The 18,437-nt window shown below is 43.8% G+C and overlaps 1 protein-coding gene across 1 annotated transcript; it reads right to left on the bottom strand.

The window, feature by feature from the left end:
- Positions 1 to 2,827: 2,827 nt before the first annotated feature.
- Positions 2,828 to 7,460, bottom strand: LOC142004295 (prion-like protein doppel). The gene is given in 3 exon segments (XM_074981838.1): positions 2,828 to 3,395; positions 7,352 to 7,424; positions 7,427 to 7,460. Coding segments are annotated over 3 exon segments (675 nt in total).
- Between the last annotated feature and the right edge of the window lie 10,977 nt (positions 7,461 to 18,437).

Here is an 18,437-nt window from a genome sequence, read left to right as displayed (position 1 = left end):
CTGAACCTTGGCCTTGCAGGGCCCAGCTGAATTATGACTGAACCAATCATCCATCCTCCCTTTAGCCTATGGTCCTGCTGTGATTCTAGGTTACCTCAGGAAAAGCTTTCCACTGCCCAGAGAATGAAGTCCAGCTGTCTTTACTGAGTGTGAGCCTTCTCTTTGGGGTGCTGTGTTGATTGGCAACCCCTCCGCTAACACAGTCTTAAGCCCTACCTACTGTGGCAGCACATAGCAATGCAGATGGGTGATTGGCTCCAAGTTATATTAAGCTGCTTGTGCCTTTGAGAGGGAACGTCAGGTCAGAGTAGCTTTTCCAGTGAGCGAGGCTAATGCTTTATGCCTTGAGCCAGTGTTCTTTCTGCAATGACTGAGGCTATGTTCTGGTTTGGAGGAACACTCTGTACTCTGGGTGTGCTTACAGATTGCTCTTGCTTTTAGATTTTCTCTTTCTCTCTCCTTAAAAAAAACAAAACAAAACAAGACAGACTCAGCCTGTACCTTCTACAGCTGGGCTTCTGTGTCAAGTTTTGTTAGATTAAGGAGCTTTTGAAATAATGGTTAGGAAATGGACTTGAGGATAGGGGGATCTTGATCTCATAGAAAATGGCAATGAAAAATTAAATCTCTATTTTGGTACAATTTTTCTTTAGTTTTTTTTCTTTCTGCTGAGATTGTAACAGATCTATTTTTTTGGAAAAAAATAATGTTTGAGCATTTTTTTTTTAGTTGAATTGTCACTTTTTCCAGATTTTTTCCTCTATTTTAAAAATGTTTAATGGAAACGTTTTTGTTTTTTTTTCATAAGCCTACATCAGCAACAGTGCTTTGCTGATTTATCATGGCAGAGACTGGTCCTTGATTTCACTCTGCTCTTAGTTTGGGTGGTAATTGCAGAGCTGCTTTGGGTGCTGCTGATTCCAGGGACAGGGTTGCTTCTGCTGCAGATTGCAGGCGGTTGGAGTGATTCAATGAAGAGAAATGTAATTAGCTTCCAGCCTGATCTCCTCTCTCACCCTATGTCAAAGAGTCAGCTATGATGTCACCTCCCTAATGTGAGAAGCTCATCCTGTGTGTTTTATCTGAGAAGTCTTCTAACTAGGCATATTAAATCCTTCATTTCAAATGAAGCACAAACCACACCTATCAGCTTCCCATTAAACATTCATTTATAATTATTGACCCTAAAAGAAACAGACACCCTACCACTCATGTGGTTACTGTCTCTGCAGCCAAGTGCATGATGTTCTAGCCATCTCTAAGCCACTCCGTTTGAAATAATGCACCACTAGGATGATGTTTATGACCATAAAGAATGTGAATTCCTCCCTGTTGGAGTAGGGCAAGATGTTCATAATTGGGTCCATAATGTTGAGCATAATGGAAACCCATCTTGGACATAAGCTATGAAGCTATCGGAAGAAGACACAAAAGGGATATATACAAGTTGAACCTTTCTCATCCGGCACCCTCAGGACCTGACCCGTGCTGGACCACAGGTGGTCAATACTGTCTAGCAGCATCACCAGCTCTGGGGAAAACTCAGATCAAAAACCAGGCACAGAGCTGAACTATTTGTATTACTGTAATACTTGAAGACACTGGTTGAAATGGTGTCCTCCAGGTGCTAGATGCTGTACAAACATCATGAGGTATGGTTGCTTCCCCCAAAAGCTCACAACCTAAACAGAATGTGAAAGAGAGCATTATTGCACCCATTTTACAGATAGAAAACCTGAGTTCAGTGCTCACCTCTGTCACTGAGTCTGACTCTTTCCCTATCTTTAAGCTAAGTTAGCTACCCCAAAAGACCACCCTTCCTTTTTAACTTCTAATAACCTCTGTAAAGCAGCACCACTGACTGTGGTGCAATATTTATCATCCCTACCCAGCTTCCTGCCCCTGAGCCGCCTGTAAGTTGAGAGAATCCATGTGTGAGAGGAAGTCTGGCTATAGCCTACCCTGCTCTTGCACTTCAGAACGCCCTTCCAAATAGGCTTTGCTCTGCCCTAGTTTTTAATATCCCCACTGCTGAGTTTCATGTGAGTCTTGAACATGCTGCTTAGGAAGAATAAAGCCCAGAAATGGCAGAATGGTAGGGTGCACAGATCGCTGCCCTCTAGCACATTCAGTTCTGCAAATAACAGTGGAAGAGGAGAACAATTAGGAGAAGATAGTTTAGTCCCATCCTGTGTACTTAGTGAAACACTCCTAGCAGTATTCATGTCCAGTTTAGCTCCCTCAAAGCCTTCTCTTTCATACAGTGTAAGATAAAGTGATTCTGTTTTCGGGAGGGAAGGGGGGAGAATTACTTTCCCACAATTATTTCACTATATGTTATTTTCAATATCTCATTTTATTTCTTTATGTAAGTGAAAGGGGACCTATAATCCAGTCATTGTGAAAGCAGTTCTTAATGAGTTAAAAGGTCTCTTCGTGCGTCATTATTTCATTCATCACAGTAAGAGTGTGGAATAACAAATGCTTCTTATCAACCACAGAACATTACTGGATAATACATGCCCTGTATATCACCCAGTCTTGTTTTTTACAGTGCTTTCTAATAAGAATGTGTACTACTATAGAATAAACAGTCCTTCCTTGGACTTGGTTAAAGGAGTTAAGTGATTAGCATATTCTTTTATTTGGACACGTGTTAGCCCAATTTAAAACCAAGCATATTAGTTTGATAGCTTAATCACACTTAAGTCAAAGATTTTGGTTAAAATCACAATTACAGAAGTTTAAAATACACAAATCATAAAAACTAAATATTTCTCACAGACGCTCCCTTGCTGACAGTAAATCAATGGCTTTTGCTGCAAGCTCATTGCACGGTAAGAGAAATAAAACTCGTGAGGCAAAGCATTAGCAACTGACCAAAGGCATGGTGGATTGACAGAGAGAGGCTGCAAGGGTGGTAGCAGAATCCCGTTGCACACAAGTGGTTTATAACATGCCACATGACCCTGGCGTGTGTACTGGTGGAAGTCTTTCCCTCGGATAAGTCCAGTTTGTTTTCGGTCAGACTCACTGTAACGTTAAAGCACTCCCTAACCAACATGTCCTTGGTAGTATTTGGCTCTGGAGATGTGAAGTAACTGGGGTAATAAATGCAATCAGGAAACTTTTTGAAGTTGTTGGCATAATATTTAGCATCTTCAGGCTCTAGGTCAAGATTGAGCAATTGGCCTCTGTAACACAACGTTCCTGGAATCTTCACGGGCTCTGGTTTGGTTGGCGGGCTGGGCTTGTTCACTGGGGGAGGATGTTTGTTCTTGTTTGCTTTCTTACTGGACGAGCCCCTCCTACAGAGGGTGACATCACTACATAGCACCAGCAACAGCATAGCCATCCAGCAGGCTGCCAGCCGGTTTCTTCCCATTTTGGAGAGTCTGAAAGGGGAGGACATTCAGATTATAAAGCCAGAAGAGACCACTCTGATCATTTAATCTGATCTCCTGCAGAACACAGGCAGTAGGAATTATTTTAGGGATGTTCTGTTTGAACTATGGTATACCCTTAGAAAAGCATCCAGTCTTGACTTAGAGAATGGTACTTGATAAGCTCCTTGAGTCTATCTCTGTAAGACATGATTTTTTCAACCCTTTCATGGCTCTTCCTGAACCCTCTCCAGTTGCACCATTAATGGATTCACGATCAGTCTTATAACAACCGAACCCATTGCCTGTAGACACGGGTACCGTCTGGTAAATTTTTCCCGGGGTTCAGAATCCCAGCCCCCATCTGGACCTGAAACTTGCAAAGGGTTTTTATCTTTATCAAAATCCTGGTCTCAAATCCTCCCTCCCACCTCATTTTTTCTGGAAGGGGAGGAAAAATTACTCTGAACCCAGATTCTCCAGCATGTCATAGGCAGTTTGGGAAAGCTGTTTGACTGACTGCCAGGGTAAGAATGGGGGAAAACAACCAGAGGAAGAGGCCAATGTTTAGATGATGATAAATAATCATATGTGGCTGGCGCTCTGCATCCAGGGAACATAGAAACATAGATAAAGCCTCACAATGCAAATTCCTTGTAAGCTGAGCACTTGGGCAGCCATTCAAGAGAGATTCAGGTGCTTCTCAGCTGATTAGCAGAGCTCCTACAGCCACTTACAGCTGGGAGCATGTGTTCCTATTGGCAGTGCAACTCTGCATGTGAATTGGTGCACATAACAAAATTTATTTTGTACCTGAATGGGGGGAAAAATAGAGGAAACATTGATCACAACCCTCCAGGATTACCCAAAGGCTGTGTCAGAACAACTTGATACTTATTCTTAGCTGGAGGAAAGATGGTTTAATGATTACAGCACCAACCTTAAACTTGGGATGAGGGTTCAATTCCCATGCTCTGCCATAGATTTCTAGATTGACCTCGAGTTAAATCACTTTCCATCTTTGTGTCTCTGGACCCTAAATGCAAAAGGGGGATGGTCATTCTGTCCTGCCTCCCAGAAACCTATATACTAGGGGGGCACATTTTAAAACAAAAGATAGAGCTGCAGGTGTATGGTATGGTGGACTAACGCATCCTTGCAAAGCGTTGGTTCTGCTGCTAGTGGAAAACCTCCTTCTAAGTATCCAGAATTATATTCCCATTTTACATATGGGGAAACTGAGGTAGGGGTAGAGTCGGTGGTTGCTTTGTTCAAAACAGCCTAGAGAATGTAGCTGCTTTTCCCATTGTGATTTAAGTAGGGAGTTCAGGGTTTTTCTAACTTTTAAGTGCTTTGCAATTAACTCGTAAAGAACGAGGCTGCCATGAGAACATTCTTGGTATGCTGCAAAAGGAGAATTAAGAATACTGAAACAGGTTCTCCAGGAACACGCTGTTACCACTGATCTTGATGAGCTTTCAAGCCGGTGCATATTAATTTTTCAGTTATCCTTTGCTGTTTTCCACCCAATGTCATTTACTTCTGAACTCAATGTGTTGAGGAGAGAAATAACCAGTATCCACAACTTATATTGTGCTATTGGGTATTAGGTAGAATCAACCACCATAGATATCCATGGTGGGTAAATCTGCTTAAAAATCAATCAGTTGGAATCATGGTGATTTTTGAAACTGTTCATGCTCACTGTGAGGAGATAGACTTTTCTAAGCATGTAGGACCTGATCTAGCAGAAGCCTTTATTTTGACTTTGATGGGCAACTAATTTCCGAAGGGTAGCCCTGTTAATCTGTAGCCTCACAGAAAAAACAAGCAGCCCTGTAGTACCCTGGGGACCAACAATTTTACTAATTGGATCATGAGCTTTCGTGGGTAAGACCCACTTCTCAGATTTGCTGAAGTGGGTTTTACCTACGAAAGCTCATGACCTAATAAATAATGTGAGTCTTTAAGGTGATACAGGACTGCTTGTTTTTACTGTGCAACTAGGCAAGCTATTTCATGATTGTAGTTTGCCTTTTCATGAGGCTTTTTTTTCAGTGGAAAGTAACAAGCAGCCGCTTTCAAGCCATCTTCAAAGCTCACAGCCCTGACAAATTGTTCCACAGGATGTTATAGCTCCTTCCTGTGGAAATACAGTAGCTCACAAATATTTTCACTGATCATAGCAATCTGCAAGTAACTTTTAAAAAACGCTGTTGAATCAATGCCGTGGCTACAGCTAAGGGATCTCGGATTATTGGTGACTGCTGTCTCTGATTGCTTCACGTACAAGAGGAAAAGGAAGGAAAATGCAATTTCTCTGTCCCTCTCTTCCCCCTTCTCCATCACGGCTATGTAACCCCAGTCAGACGTTTAACTCAAATGGCTACATCTTGCTGTGTTGCTTTTCCTTACCTATCTGCTTCATCAGAGTAGCAGGCTGGAATGGTATCTATGCTGTAGTCTCTTGTTGATCTTTCCACAGTTATAGGTGTGGTGTTAATACCTGGGCGTCACGCTGACTTGCTCGAAACATATAGACAATCTGATGATGGGTGGCTGTTGTTTCCTATTCCTATGGTTCCTGGTTTCTGGGATGTCTTATGTTTCTCCTGGTTAGAGCAGAGGAAGTGGGTTCTGTTCTTAGCTCCCTGGTTGGTTTTCTCTGATCTTGGGTAAATCATTTAACCTCCCTCAGCCTTGGTTTCTCCGTGTGTGTTTGCCTATCTTGCAGAGGTGAGGTGGGACTGGAAGCAATTTGGGGTCCTGAGACTTCTTAGATGGGCAAGGTGGTGGTATTGAGGGAAAAAGACAGGTCACCTGCATATGTCTGTACAGCCAAATCATGCAGCATTTACTCTGGCAAAGTCTGACTGAGCATCAGGGGCACTGTTAGGAGAACCAGGACTGGCTTAGTGTAGAAGGGTTTAGTTCCTTCATAATGGACCATTCAGGAACTGCTTTAGTCCAAAGAAGAAATCACAAGACATAGCACATTTGTGAAAGTGTCTTCCCCCCGGCCCCCAGTGAAGGTAAATTCATCACTGGATATTTTTTTTTTTTAGGTGCTTTGTGGTTTCCACCCTAAATATGGTACGGGTTGACTCTTTCTCGTCTGGCATCCTTGGGACCTGAACAATGCTGGACAAGAGAATTTGCTGGACCACGGGAGGTCAATATTTAGCACATTACCAACACTTCCACCGCTTTCTGGGCTCTTAGAAGACATTTAGGGGTAAATTACAGCTAAATAACAGCCCAGAGCACTGAGAGCCAGGGCTGGGGGCTGGAAACAAACTCTATGGGACCACAGAAAACTTGGCCACACCCATGATAAGCGGTGATCTGGCGAGCTAAAATCATTCTGGATTATGGATGTTGCTGGACGAGAGAGTTCCAAATTAGAGAGGTTCCACTGTAGTACACACTCATATTTGTTCCTGCCTAAACTAGCAGATGAATGGCAGTCTTCAGTCTCTCCTTTCTTTTCCAGTGGAAGAATCTATAGATACGAGGTTCTGAAACTCAGTGGAAGAGTCATTTAGGATCCAGTATTCATCTGTACCCATTTAAAAACATGATCAATTATTGTTTTAATATCCCAAACCAATTAACATTGGAAGAAACAGCCAGTTCTTTTAGGATCTAACCATGCAGATATCTGGTAACTTATCTGAGGATATGTCTAATAATCCTGGTAAGACAGCTTGAAGTGAATTCTGGTCTTGTTCCATTGATGTAATTCCTTTTGCTTTGCAATAAGTCTTTGAATCCTGAATCACTTCAGATCCATGAGCAGTTCTTTTTATCAGGTCACTTAGTCACTGAAAACAAAGTGTGGTTACATAGCTCTGAAACTCACAACATAGGATGGGGTGAGAGATTTATACAACAAATGCAGAAGGCAAAATCCTATGCAAATGAAAATAAGTGATAAAAATCTCTGCTGAATGCTGGTAGTCACTCACCTTTCTGCTCGAGAGTTGCGGAATGTTTTTTCCAAGGAAGCACAGGTCTCAATAGCATTTGCTGAGCTGATTCTCTGAATCTATATAATGGTAGGTGGAGTATGTTCATTTCCAAATATGGCAATTTTTTTCTGTCTGAGAGTACTGTCTGAGAGCATCCTCTGTTCTTCTCCGCTCTTCACCCTTCAAGGTTTGAATTGCCTCCTGTTAAATGTTCCATTTTGCTGTATGTATGAGAGAGGAACTGATCTGTGCAGTGTGTATTTCAAGTGTAAACTCTATAGGGACAGAGCTTTATGTAGAGAGTCGAGCACAGTGAGGTCCCCTCCATGATTAAGGCCTCTAGATACTATTGCATCACAAAGAATATCTGAACTTGGTCAAACTTTTAGGGCAATTGGCTTGTGTCTGAGTTCAGATTGTGCCTAAAAATTGGTTCAGCTGCTGGGATGTTTGAGAACATATGAAATCTTAAGCTAGATGCCACGAGTGCAGGGGACTGGACTAGATGACTTCTTGAGATCCCTTCTAGCCCTTTTGGTTTTGTGCCCACCTGTGTTGTAAAGTTGGGGTCTGGCCCCCTAAAAACCCTAAATTCTGGGAAGAATTCAGATCTGTTTTCTGATGTGTGGCCCATCTCCAATAAGCACTAGAATGCCAAGAATCTCAACACGTCCCAGACTGCTGCCTAAACAAAGGTCTCTCAACCATGGTTCTTGGTAAGCTAAACACCTGGGTGGCCACCCTGGTGAGATTCAGGTGCTGCACATGTGATTAGCAAATTTCTCAGAGCTGCCACTGTGAGCAGCGTGTGTTTCTCCTGGTGGTGCACATCCTCACATGCCTGGGTGCACATAACAAAATTTATTCTGCCCACGGATAGGAAAAATTAGAGGAAACCCTGCTCTCAACCATTTTGGACTACTGTACTCCTTTCAGGAGCCTGATTTGTCTTGCATCATCTCCCTCCTCCTAGTTACGCCTCACTTTAAAACTACTTGATTATACAATCAGCCATAAAAACACCAGAGTCAGAGGACGCTTTCTGGAAAACTGCTGACTTTCTCATTTTTGTATAATTATTTATATTCCAGCTGATTTATTTTATATTGTATGTACATTTCTGAGTATAGCATAGAGAACCGCATAAACAAGTCATTTGTATGAAATGTTAGTTGCTAGTGCTTTTTATGGAATCTGTTTTAAAACTAGGCAAATATCTAGATGAGCTGGAGGACCTCGGTGTACTCCCAGGACTACATGCACCCCCGGTTTAAAACCACTTGTTCTCTGCTAGCTGCAGCAAAGGAAACAGAAAATACTGAAGCCATCAAGTGGTAGGCAAGGGTCTGATTCTGTACAATCATGAGTGCTATCAACTCCCATTCTCTTCAGCAGGATTGGAGGGTGCTCAGCAATTCATAGGATCAGTCTCAAAAGGCCTCCATTGAGGTCAGTGGAAAGATTCTCCTGACTTCAGTAAGTTGGAGCTGGGATGATGAAAAATAGGTTAAATTCCCTGGCCTGGTGTCTCACAGGAGGTCAGAGGAGATTATCATAATGGTCCTGTCTATATGATGATTTACAGTTCATCTTTAAATCCACCAGACACTGTCTGAAATGAAGATTGCTGCCCACTGGAGCAGTACAAGACAGGCCTGCTGAAAGGAAAACTTAATAGAAATACCCAAATGCAGTAAGTGGTTTCTTTTGGTGGTGGTGGTGAGGTAATTGACTTTGCAGATAATATTGCGCACAAATGTGTTCTTGGCTTATTAGCTCTGGGGAGGAGGGTTATTTTTAAATACTTCAGAATGAGTGTAGATTTAATGGGCTGGGCATGCTGGACATTAAACCTCTCAAGCTTTAAAAAATAAAAGACAAACAACATTAGGGTGGGGAGAGGGTCACAAAAGCAAAATGCTTCTGGCGTAAAACTTCTACATCTTGTGTCTCAACTATGGCAATGTCATTTTCTTTAGCCTCAACAAAAGCAATCTGGTGTCACTGAGGGTATGTCTTCATTACCCAGAAGATCAGCCCAATCAGAATCACTCTTCTCGGAGTTCAGTTTCTTGCACCTGGTGTAGGGATGTGCAAAATCAAATTATGTGGGTCTGTCCCCTGTAGTTCTCAGTATTGCAAAGGGTAAGGGAAGTCGATGGGAAGTTTCTCCAGATCTCCACAAAAGCTCACCACCTGACAACTTACTTTGTTAGTCTTTAAAGTGCTACATGACTGCTTTTATGTTTAACTGAGATGTAGGAGTTTGTCTGGTGTAAGCCATCTTACAGGGAGGTGCCCCAGTGCTTAGAGCAAAAGGCTGTGAACTGGGACTCCTGAGCAGGGCCTGGGCCCGTACGCAGTACTATTACTGGTATTCCAATGCTGGATGGCAACTGGGGTGGGGACGATGCTTTGTTAAGAGATGATTGTAAAATCACAGTCATGCCTTAATGAAATAGTTTAAAATTTCTTTTAAAAACAAGGTCCTGTCAACTAACACAGTAAAGTCAGGAATTGTCTGTATATATCTGGAGTTGGCAAACTCCTGTTAAATGGCTTTACCACTTGAATGGTTCTTCCACAGGCTCAGTGTTCTGCTGCTAGCTCTGGCAGGCTTTTGCACTGTTAAATTAACTAGAGCCTCTCTGGAGGAAGCAGAGGGATAGGGATAGGGATAGGAGAGGCAGGTGGATGGACATTAAGACACAGTGGTGCCCTGAATTTTTCGGTTCACTATGCAGCTGCATATTCTGCATGTGGGTAAGGAGGGCTCTGGATATACCCATTGTGGGATGTACTGGCTGGTTCTAGGCCCAGCCATGACACCTTGCACCCCTCTATACCTCTGCCATGTGACTTTCCCAAGCAGACTCCATGCTGCCAATAGTTCACAGCCCAAACTTCTACTTGTGGAAGTCAAGAATTAACCCAGGCTGAAAAACATGTTGAAAACACTAAACTTTTAAACTATCTGCATTGATTAGGAAGCAGAATGTTGTGTTGGCCACCTCTGGTGTCCAGATACTGCAATTGCATTTCACCCTGTCCATTGCAACAGAAGCTACTGTTGCTGAGTCCTGATTTCCATAAGCGCTGGACACCCAGCACTATGAGAGCTGCAGGATAGTATATGTTGAAAACCAGACCTTCAGGATGTCAAGTAATAAGTTGCCAACATCCCCTGTGACTCGGGGGAAAAAATATGTGCCAATCTGGCCAGGTGTCCCATTCTAGGGATGTCACCCAGACATCTGAGTGGTTGATTCACTGCAGAGAAGTTAAGTTTGGTGTTTCTTTTAAAGAAACTACAGCATCAGTTTTACCACCTTAAAGGAGTTATACACTTAAATATTAAACATTTAATCAAAGCACTGGATTGTTTTATATTGTAAACTAAGTTTATTAAACAAAAGTTATAGCTCGAGGGATGCATGGGGTAAGGAATAGACTATAGAAAGGGTTACAAACAAAAACATAGGGAGATGTTTCTGAGACTAAAACTTTATTTCAGCCAGTTGCAATCTTTGCCTAAGCAGGGATCTCACCTATAATCAGTCACTAGACACATCAACGCCCTTGATTGAAGGACCCATCGTTGTGGGAACTCAAGAGCTCTGGTATCTTTAGTCCATTAAGGATTCTCTGCTCCTCTCTCTATGGTCCAGTAAATCTTTGAAAAACACCTCTGTAAATTCACTGATATTACTTGAAGAAGTGGGCAGACTTCCTGAAGTGCCATCTTCTTCCCCCATGGAGATTTAGTAGTCATCTTTCTCCGCTCGCAAGGTGAGCAAAGCCAGAGAGCTTGTAAACATATCTCCACTGTCCCTGCGTGATGACCAGACTGCTCAGAGAAGCAGAAAGCACAATCCTACGTGATCTGGATGTGCTGACTTCTGAAGGATCTTGAGTGTTGATGGTTCAGTTGACCACATAAGAAAATTGCAATTCCATTGTCTTTGATCAACCCTGCTTCATTTGTGTTCGACTTGGGCAGACCTATTTTCGACTTTGAGTACAGACTTTTGAACACAAACTTGGAGAACATCCGTAACTCCTTACATAGTATTAATACTATGTAATATCACAATGATATTAAGCCCAAGTGAGTCACTGACTTGCCAATAATACATTTCATAACATTCTTTAGATATTGAACATGACCCCTGTGAATTGTGGTGCTCTAGTCAAACCAGCTGGAACTCAGAGGTAGGTGCCAGAAGGCAAGATGCTCTTGGCCTGGATGTTGCTAGGGTCAGACCAGGATCCATCTTCACTAGTATTTGACCTGGCCAGCTTTGCACCAGGCATTCTGAACATAGTGGTGTCAGTGTCAGTGAATTGTTGATAGCGTGTTGTCCAATCAAAAGGGAGCTAAAAGCAACAGTTTCTCTTCTTTGTATTAAGATGGGAGCGCTGTTGTACTAGGAGCCTCACAAATGTATCAGAGACAGTCCCTGCCTTGAATGACTCTGTCTAGACTAGGCTCCTGAAAGGTCCAGGTTAGAGACTAGCTCTGTGTGTGTGTGTGTGTGTGTGTGTGTGTGTGTGTGTGTGTGTGTGTGTGTGTGTGTGTGTGTGTGTGTGTGTGTGAGAGAGAGAGAGAGAGAGATTTGCTCCTTTGGCAGTTGGATGCCACACACAGTGAGGGATGCCAAGCAGCTGATGGATCTTTGTGGTAGATGGCCCCATAGACTGGCATTCACTCCCCTCTCCTTGATGCTGGTCTTGTCTTTCTGCACTCAAGGTTCAGCTAGTGTAGCTGATCTGTGCAGGGAAATCAGTGGAAGCCTAAATGAGTGCATTGGTCCAACTCTGTGGATCAGAGCATCCAATCAGGATGTGGCGGAGTATTATGAATGACTGCGAACGTTCCTGTAGTTATCTTCCCATTCTTTTGATTGTATGTGTGTTAGAGGCTAGTATTTTAATTCTGTTCAACAGCAACACAATGGGAATGGAGTGCTGCTCATTATCATTGTGTTGACTGTTGGCAGGGTCCGGACAGGCTTGGGTTGAACTAAATTACCTTTATCTATTGCTTCCTTAATTCAGTATGTAGCTTATCTCAGAGGCACAGAACTATTTGTTAAACTGGGGAATCACCCTCAATTGACCAGCAGATGGCAATAAAGCAGCAACAAACTGTTGTAACAATGAACTGTTGCAGGGCTGGTGAATTTTACTTGTGGGGTAGATAGTAACATACTGGCTAGAGAAGAGTAATGGGAGATTTTTTTTTTCCACTTAATACTGAACCAGGAACCCGTGGAGAAATTTCATTTGACCTCTAGATTTGTCAAATGACGAGGCTTCTGAAATACAGGCTGGGCCAAGGCTGAGTGGCTCTGCATTGGGAGGGGCAGGGGACCATGACCCTAATGCTTTTAGGAAGTGCGCTGTCCCACTTTTTACCAGCCGTAAGGGTGAGTGACTGGGATGAGGGGGCAATGGTGGGGACGCAGAAGACCAAGGGACAGGGCCTCGAAAAGGAGGTGTGTGAGGGCAGGGCTGTAATTTGGATGCCATAGTCTTCGCCCATTTTAGGGAGCTTCTGCCACTCTGGCTCTGATTCCTATGTGTGGTTTAAGGCTCCAGGTCAGTGCATGACTGCGGGTCCCTGGGCCGTTGCATTTTGGTGTGGGGGAACAGGCGACTTGGCTTTCCTAAGACTGTTGACTGGGAAAAAGGGCTGAGCTCCTCAAAGGTACTTAGGCAGCTGATTCCTGTTGCTTTCCAGGAGCCCAAACACCTTCTGAGGATCTTGGCCTGAAGTAATTACATGAAAATCTAAATAGCAGTTGATCAAAGCTGGCTTCAGTCTAGTCTAGACAGCAGGTCAGGCTGCTTTGCATTGGGCTGGAGCACAGGTTCTGGCCCTTCTTTTTTCTGCCCCTCCTTCCCCCTCCCCTGAACCTATCAAAACCTCCATGACCTACCTATGCCACACCTGTTCTTCTGCATATCCAGTAGATTAAAAGCCAGGGCTGGCTCGGGGGTGGGGGCTGAGGGGGTTAGCAAGTGGGCCAATTACCTGTGGCCCACACTGGTCAGGGCACCACAAAACCAAGTTTGCTCAGGCTTTGGCTTCAGTCCTGTGACTTGGGCTTTCTTCCCAGAGCCCCAGAGGGTCTAACACTGGCCCTACATTAGTTTATTTGGCAGAGTCCGAAACCTGCTCTTGCCTTCCCCCACCTGCCCCATGTCCCTGCCCCAGGAGGCCTTGGATCCCTGGTTGAGAACTGCTGGGTTAGAGTCCAAGTATTACTGAGCTCAAAGTAAAAAAAGCAGTCATGTAGCACTCCAGAGCCGAACAAAATAATTTATTAGGTGATGAGTTTTCGTGGGGGTCAAAGTTTGAAGGCAGAAGCCATTGCTTCGTTTGCTGGGATCTTTCTCTGTCTCCCCTCTGCTACTGTACATGGTACAGATCAGGGAAAAAGGGGCTGCCTAAATGGACTGAACAGTACATAGTAGTATAGTAGCTAGAACTGTACTATGCTGAGACTGTGGTGGTTTTGCCAGTTATCATTAGGGTGACCAGACAAAAGTGTGAAAAATCAGGACTGTGTGGGAGCTAGTAGGTGCCTGTAGAAGACAAAACCCCAAATAGCAGGACTCTGACTATAAAATTGGGATAGCTGTTGACCCTGCTCATTGTGTTTTGAGCCCTCTATGTAGCTGCCTAAGCGTCTGCACATGAAATCTACAAGGAGTAATTAGCGATCAGGATGTGAGGCATATTTTGAGGGTTACTAGCTGGTGGGCAGGATAGACCCAAAAGTGTTCAGTGATCCCTAAGCGATGCTCTACAGGCATACCTTTAGTGCTCTTATACAGGATAAAATAAAATCAGAGGGAGTGGTGTGAATTTTTTTTTCATTGATTTCATTTTGGTTAGTGGATAAAGGATACTTGAGGGAACTAACCCCATGTTAACCAATCAGATTGTTAAACAGGAAAGTAATGGAATGGATAGGAAACAGTATAAGCAATTGGTTTGAAACTCTCCTGGCTGCTCTTGCTAATGAAAGTGTTGTTCGATTACTGAGATGAAGATATTTTTGCCCTCTTCGACTGCTCATATTACCGTGGTACAGCTGTTGTGCTGTAGACAAACCTCTGTCAATGGTCCCATTTATATATTGGTTCTAAAAGCATGCTAAGCTGTTCTTTTCTCTTACCCCAGTCCCTTTTCTCTGATTTCCTTGTTGACACTAGGTCCCAGTATTCTATGCTCGTCTAATGTAAATGTGTCCAATGGATGGTTTCAGTGTGTGTATCTCTCTGCCTTTTTATCTCTTTATTTATTCTATGGAAGCTTGCAACATACTTTTCCTATCGCTGGTAAATAATTCTCTCATAAAATATATGCCTAATGGAGGCACAATTAATGGAAGTAGCTTCATGGCAAAGAGTGCCCTGCCTTGCAGCTACCAAAATGAAATCCTGCCTGAGGCGAGGTCTACGCTGTCAGTGACACATCCACCTGAAACGGACTGATTTCATGCTTGCCCCTGCCCTGCTGCTCTGACTGGTATGACAATGACTACACTGCGCAATGAGAGCCAGCTGTGAACATACATACACCATTCCCAGGATAGTTGCAGGCATAACCTCAATAAATACTTGGGGGTGATCATGGGGGGTGGGTGGAATATAGTACCTCTGGAGCAACAAGAACACAGTTTTGTACATACTTGTTCCCCCATACCTCTGATTCTGCAAGCGTGAGCAAACAATGTTTGCCAATAGCCATGCACTGTGGATAAGGATTACTCCATAGTATTCTTTTCTTTTAAAAAAAATTATGGGAAAGATCAGTGCTTTCGTTCATTGACAGCTCATAAGTGGGTCTTTTTGGTGAAGTTCACCCCTGCTGAGTGTTAACACAAAGCCTGTGCATTACTTAAGTCCCACCAAACCAGAGCTGACTCAGGCAGTTGCTGGGTTTGGCTTCGCAGATCCCATGTTGTCAGCTTGTCCCAAAATTTGCCGTGGAGTAGCTGATGGGCAGTGATAACCAAAACCACCCTTCCTGGTGTTTTCAAGCTTTCCCAAACCCCCTGTTTTGATTCAGTGCAAGAAGTGGTAGAACTGTGGTCAGGACTGGTGATAGGTGGAGAAGAGACTCAGCTCTGGGGCCCTCTGCCAGAAAGGGGTGGAGGCTCAGCCAGAAAAGGGAGGGTCTTGGACTAGCCTCCCTCAGCCACCTTCAGGGCTCTGGAAGCCAATTTAAAGAGCCTGGGGCTCTGAGTGTTGCCATGGTAGCAACTGTCGGGAGCCCTGGGCCTTCTGAAATCACTGGATCTCAGGGAACCTGTCCCCTTTGCCTCACCTCATCAGTGGTTGTGATTATGGTTCTATATATCTGCAGCTTCACAGCAAGTTTAACGGCCTGCTATCAAGGCTGCTGAAAGTCTTGAAACATGGTGGCAGTTGCTGCTGCTGCTGTAATATGGTTCAATATCTACAATCTTGGAGCATTCTGCAGCATGGACTATCATGTTACCCAAATATAAAGCTGCCATCTGCTCAGTGTCCCCCCTGGAGAGGGTAATTCTGAGCTGGTCGTGATGTGGAGCTGTAGGCTCATGAATGGTTTTGACTGTTTCCTTCTGTCTGATATTATTTTGGCATTATCAAACAAAACATTTTGGTTGTTGAACTGAATGTTTTCAGACTTCCTGTTATGAGGAAAAATTTAACATTTCAGTTCGATTCAGGATGAATTTTTGAAATGCTGTTGGAATCACCTTCAAAATGGGAACCCCGTTTTTTCTGACCATCTGTACTGATTTATGCAAGGTCAAAGCAGCACATAATCAGGTACTCCTTTCTTTCTGAACTACCAATCTGTCCTATGACTAGCCTCAAAACTGTGTCCAAGTGCAAACAAGTGGCTCATTTCCTCACCTCAGTTTATTCACCTGTGTTTTGATGTACATGAGTCATTTCTCCATATACAGGTTGAACCTCTCTAGTCCAGCATCCTCAGGACCTGACTGAGAGAATTTGCCAGACCATGGGATGTGGATGGTGTTGTCTAGAAGCACTACCAACATTACCACTACTCACTAGGCTCTTTGAAGACTTTTAGGAGTAAATTACAGCTAAATAACATCACAGAACACTTAGAGCCAGGACTCGTGGCTGTACACAAACTTAATGGGACTGCGGGAAACTTGGCCACACCCATGATGAGTGGCTGTGCAGCTAACTAATATCATGCCAGACCACGGATGTTGCTGGATATGAGTGTGCCAGATTAGAGAGGCTCAACCTGTAGTAATTTGGTCCTTGAATTTTATCAGAACATAGATCTGCTTAGCCACTGTGCATAAAGCTTTCAAATCTAGCTACGTTACTATGAAAACAAAGTCAAATGTTCAAGAATCGATCAGTCATTTAGGAAAATGGACTTGTGTACTAGAATTGTCTAAGCATCCATCCTGTTAAAATGCAATTAAAGCGAAGTTGAGCAAGGAAGGATAACCCTGTGAATAAGATATTGGATGTGGACCAAGGAGACCCAGTTTCATTTCCTGCCTCAGTCATAGAATCTCAGTGCTGAACGAGACCTCAGGAGGTCAAGTCCAGCCCCCTGTCTAAAGCAGGATCAACCCTAACTAAATCATCCCAGCTGGGACTTAAAAACTTGTAGGGAGGAAGATTCCACCACCTCTCTAGGTAACGCATTCTAGTGGTTCACCACCCCTCTAGTGACACAGCTTCTCCAAATATCCATCCTAGACCTCCCCCCTCTGTAACGTGAGACTACTGAGAACAGCCTCTCCCTATCCTCTGTAGAATCCTCCTTCAGCAAGTTGAAGGCAGCTAACAAATAGCCTCTCACTCTTCTCTTCTGCAAACTAAATAAGCCCATATCCCTCAGCCTCTCCTCACAGGTCATGTGATTTCATATGAGTGTCATAGATTTCCTGTGCCATCATGGGCAAGTTGCTGTCAGTTTCTCCATCTGTGAAGTGGAGATAATACTTCACCATTTCCTGAATTTTACCCTTTAACACTCCAGTTGTTAGGAAAGTGCTCAGATACTGATACTATGGTGATGGGGGCCATAAATGCCTGGATCAGGGGTTGGCAACCTGTGGCCTTTAAGGAGTCACTTGCGCCTCCCAGTGCTGCTGCCACTGACTTCTCTTGGAGCTCTGGAGGCTGCTGCCCCTTAACAAAAGACTAAATTCAGTTGCCCACTGTTAGACCAGTTGAATTTAGCTTTTTGTTTAAGCTGTGGTAGGCTCCACAACCTCTAAGCAGTCAGCTGTGGTAGGGCAGGGAGCCCCGGAAGTGAAAGCCAGCAGGGCAGGGAACCACCCCATGTGGGTGGAAGTCTAAGCCAGCAGGCAAGCTGGGGGGAAGGTAGCAAGGAGCAGCAGGGTGGCCACAGAGGAGCTGCATGCACTGAGATGAGTTCATCCTGGGGACAGCAGCGGGGGGAGGTTGGGGCTCAGAGGGGTTGAGCCTGGGCATGGGGGGCAGCTTTGCGGGAGGGGGGAGTTAAAGCCTGCGGATGGGGGCAGATTAGGGGGCTGAGACAGATAAAGCCTAGCGCTGGGGTAACCTAACCTTCTAGCTCATACAAATCATTGTGTGCACGCTGTTCTTAAAAGAGGGTTGGCAAAAAGCACAGTTTAATGTTATTTATTAAGGAGGGTCTCGTATTCACGTGCATTGCGGTTTGTAACTGAATTTGAAAAAATGGCTCTTCTCACTATTTTTGTTGCGGATCCCTGGCCTACATCAACAGCAGCAAGAAAATATTCAGGTGGAAGTGATGGTCTTGGAAAACAGGGGATCACCTTCCAATTTGAGTAGATGAAACGTTGACAAATAAGACACACTTCAGCCTTTACAGTGCCAGTTTTAATTTTTTACCAGACACAGAACATTTATAAAAGGACTTGAATGTCAGAGTTAAGTACATGCACCGTTACAAATATACAAAATGTTCTCACATCACAAACTACATGTGACTTCGAAATCCTGGTTATATCATGTGAAATCTGAAAAGTTTTTCATAATATATCCATTCAACTTACACTGAAGCAGAACTAAT

The sequence above is a fragment of the Carettochelys insculpta genome, chromosome 31, assembly GCF_033958435.1.
Source record: "Carettochelys insculpta isolate YL-2023 chromosome 31, ASM3395843v1, whole genome shotgun sequence".
Lineage (NCBI taxonomy): Eukaryota > Metazoa > Chordata > Testudines > Carettochelyidae > Carettochelys > Carettochelys insculpta.
The sequence above is the reverse complement of the archived record's forward strand: the minus strand, read 5'-3'. Positions and strand labels throughout refer to the sequence as shown.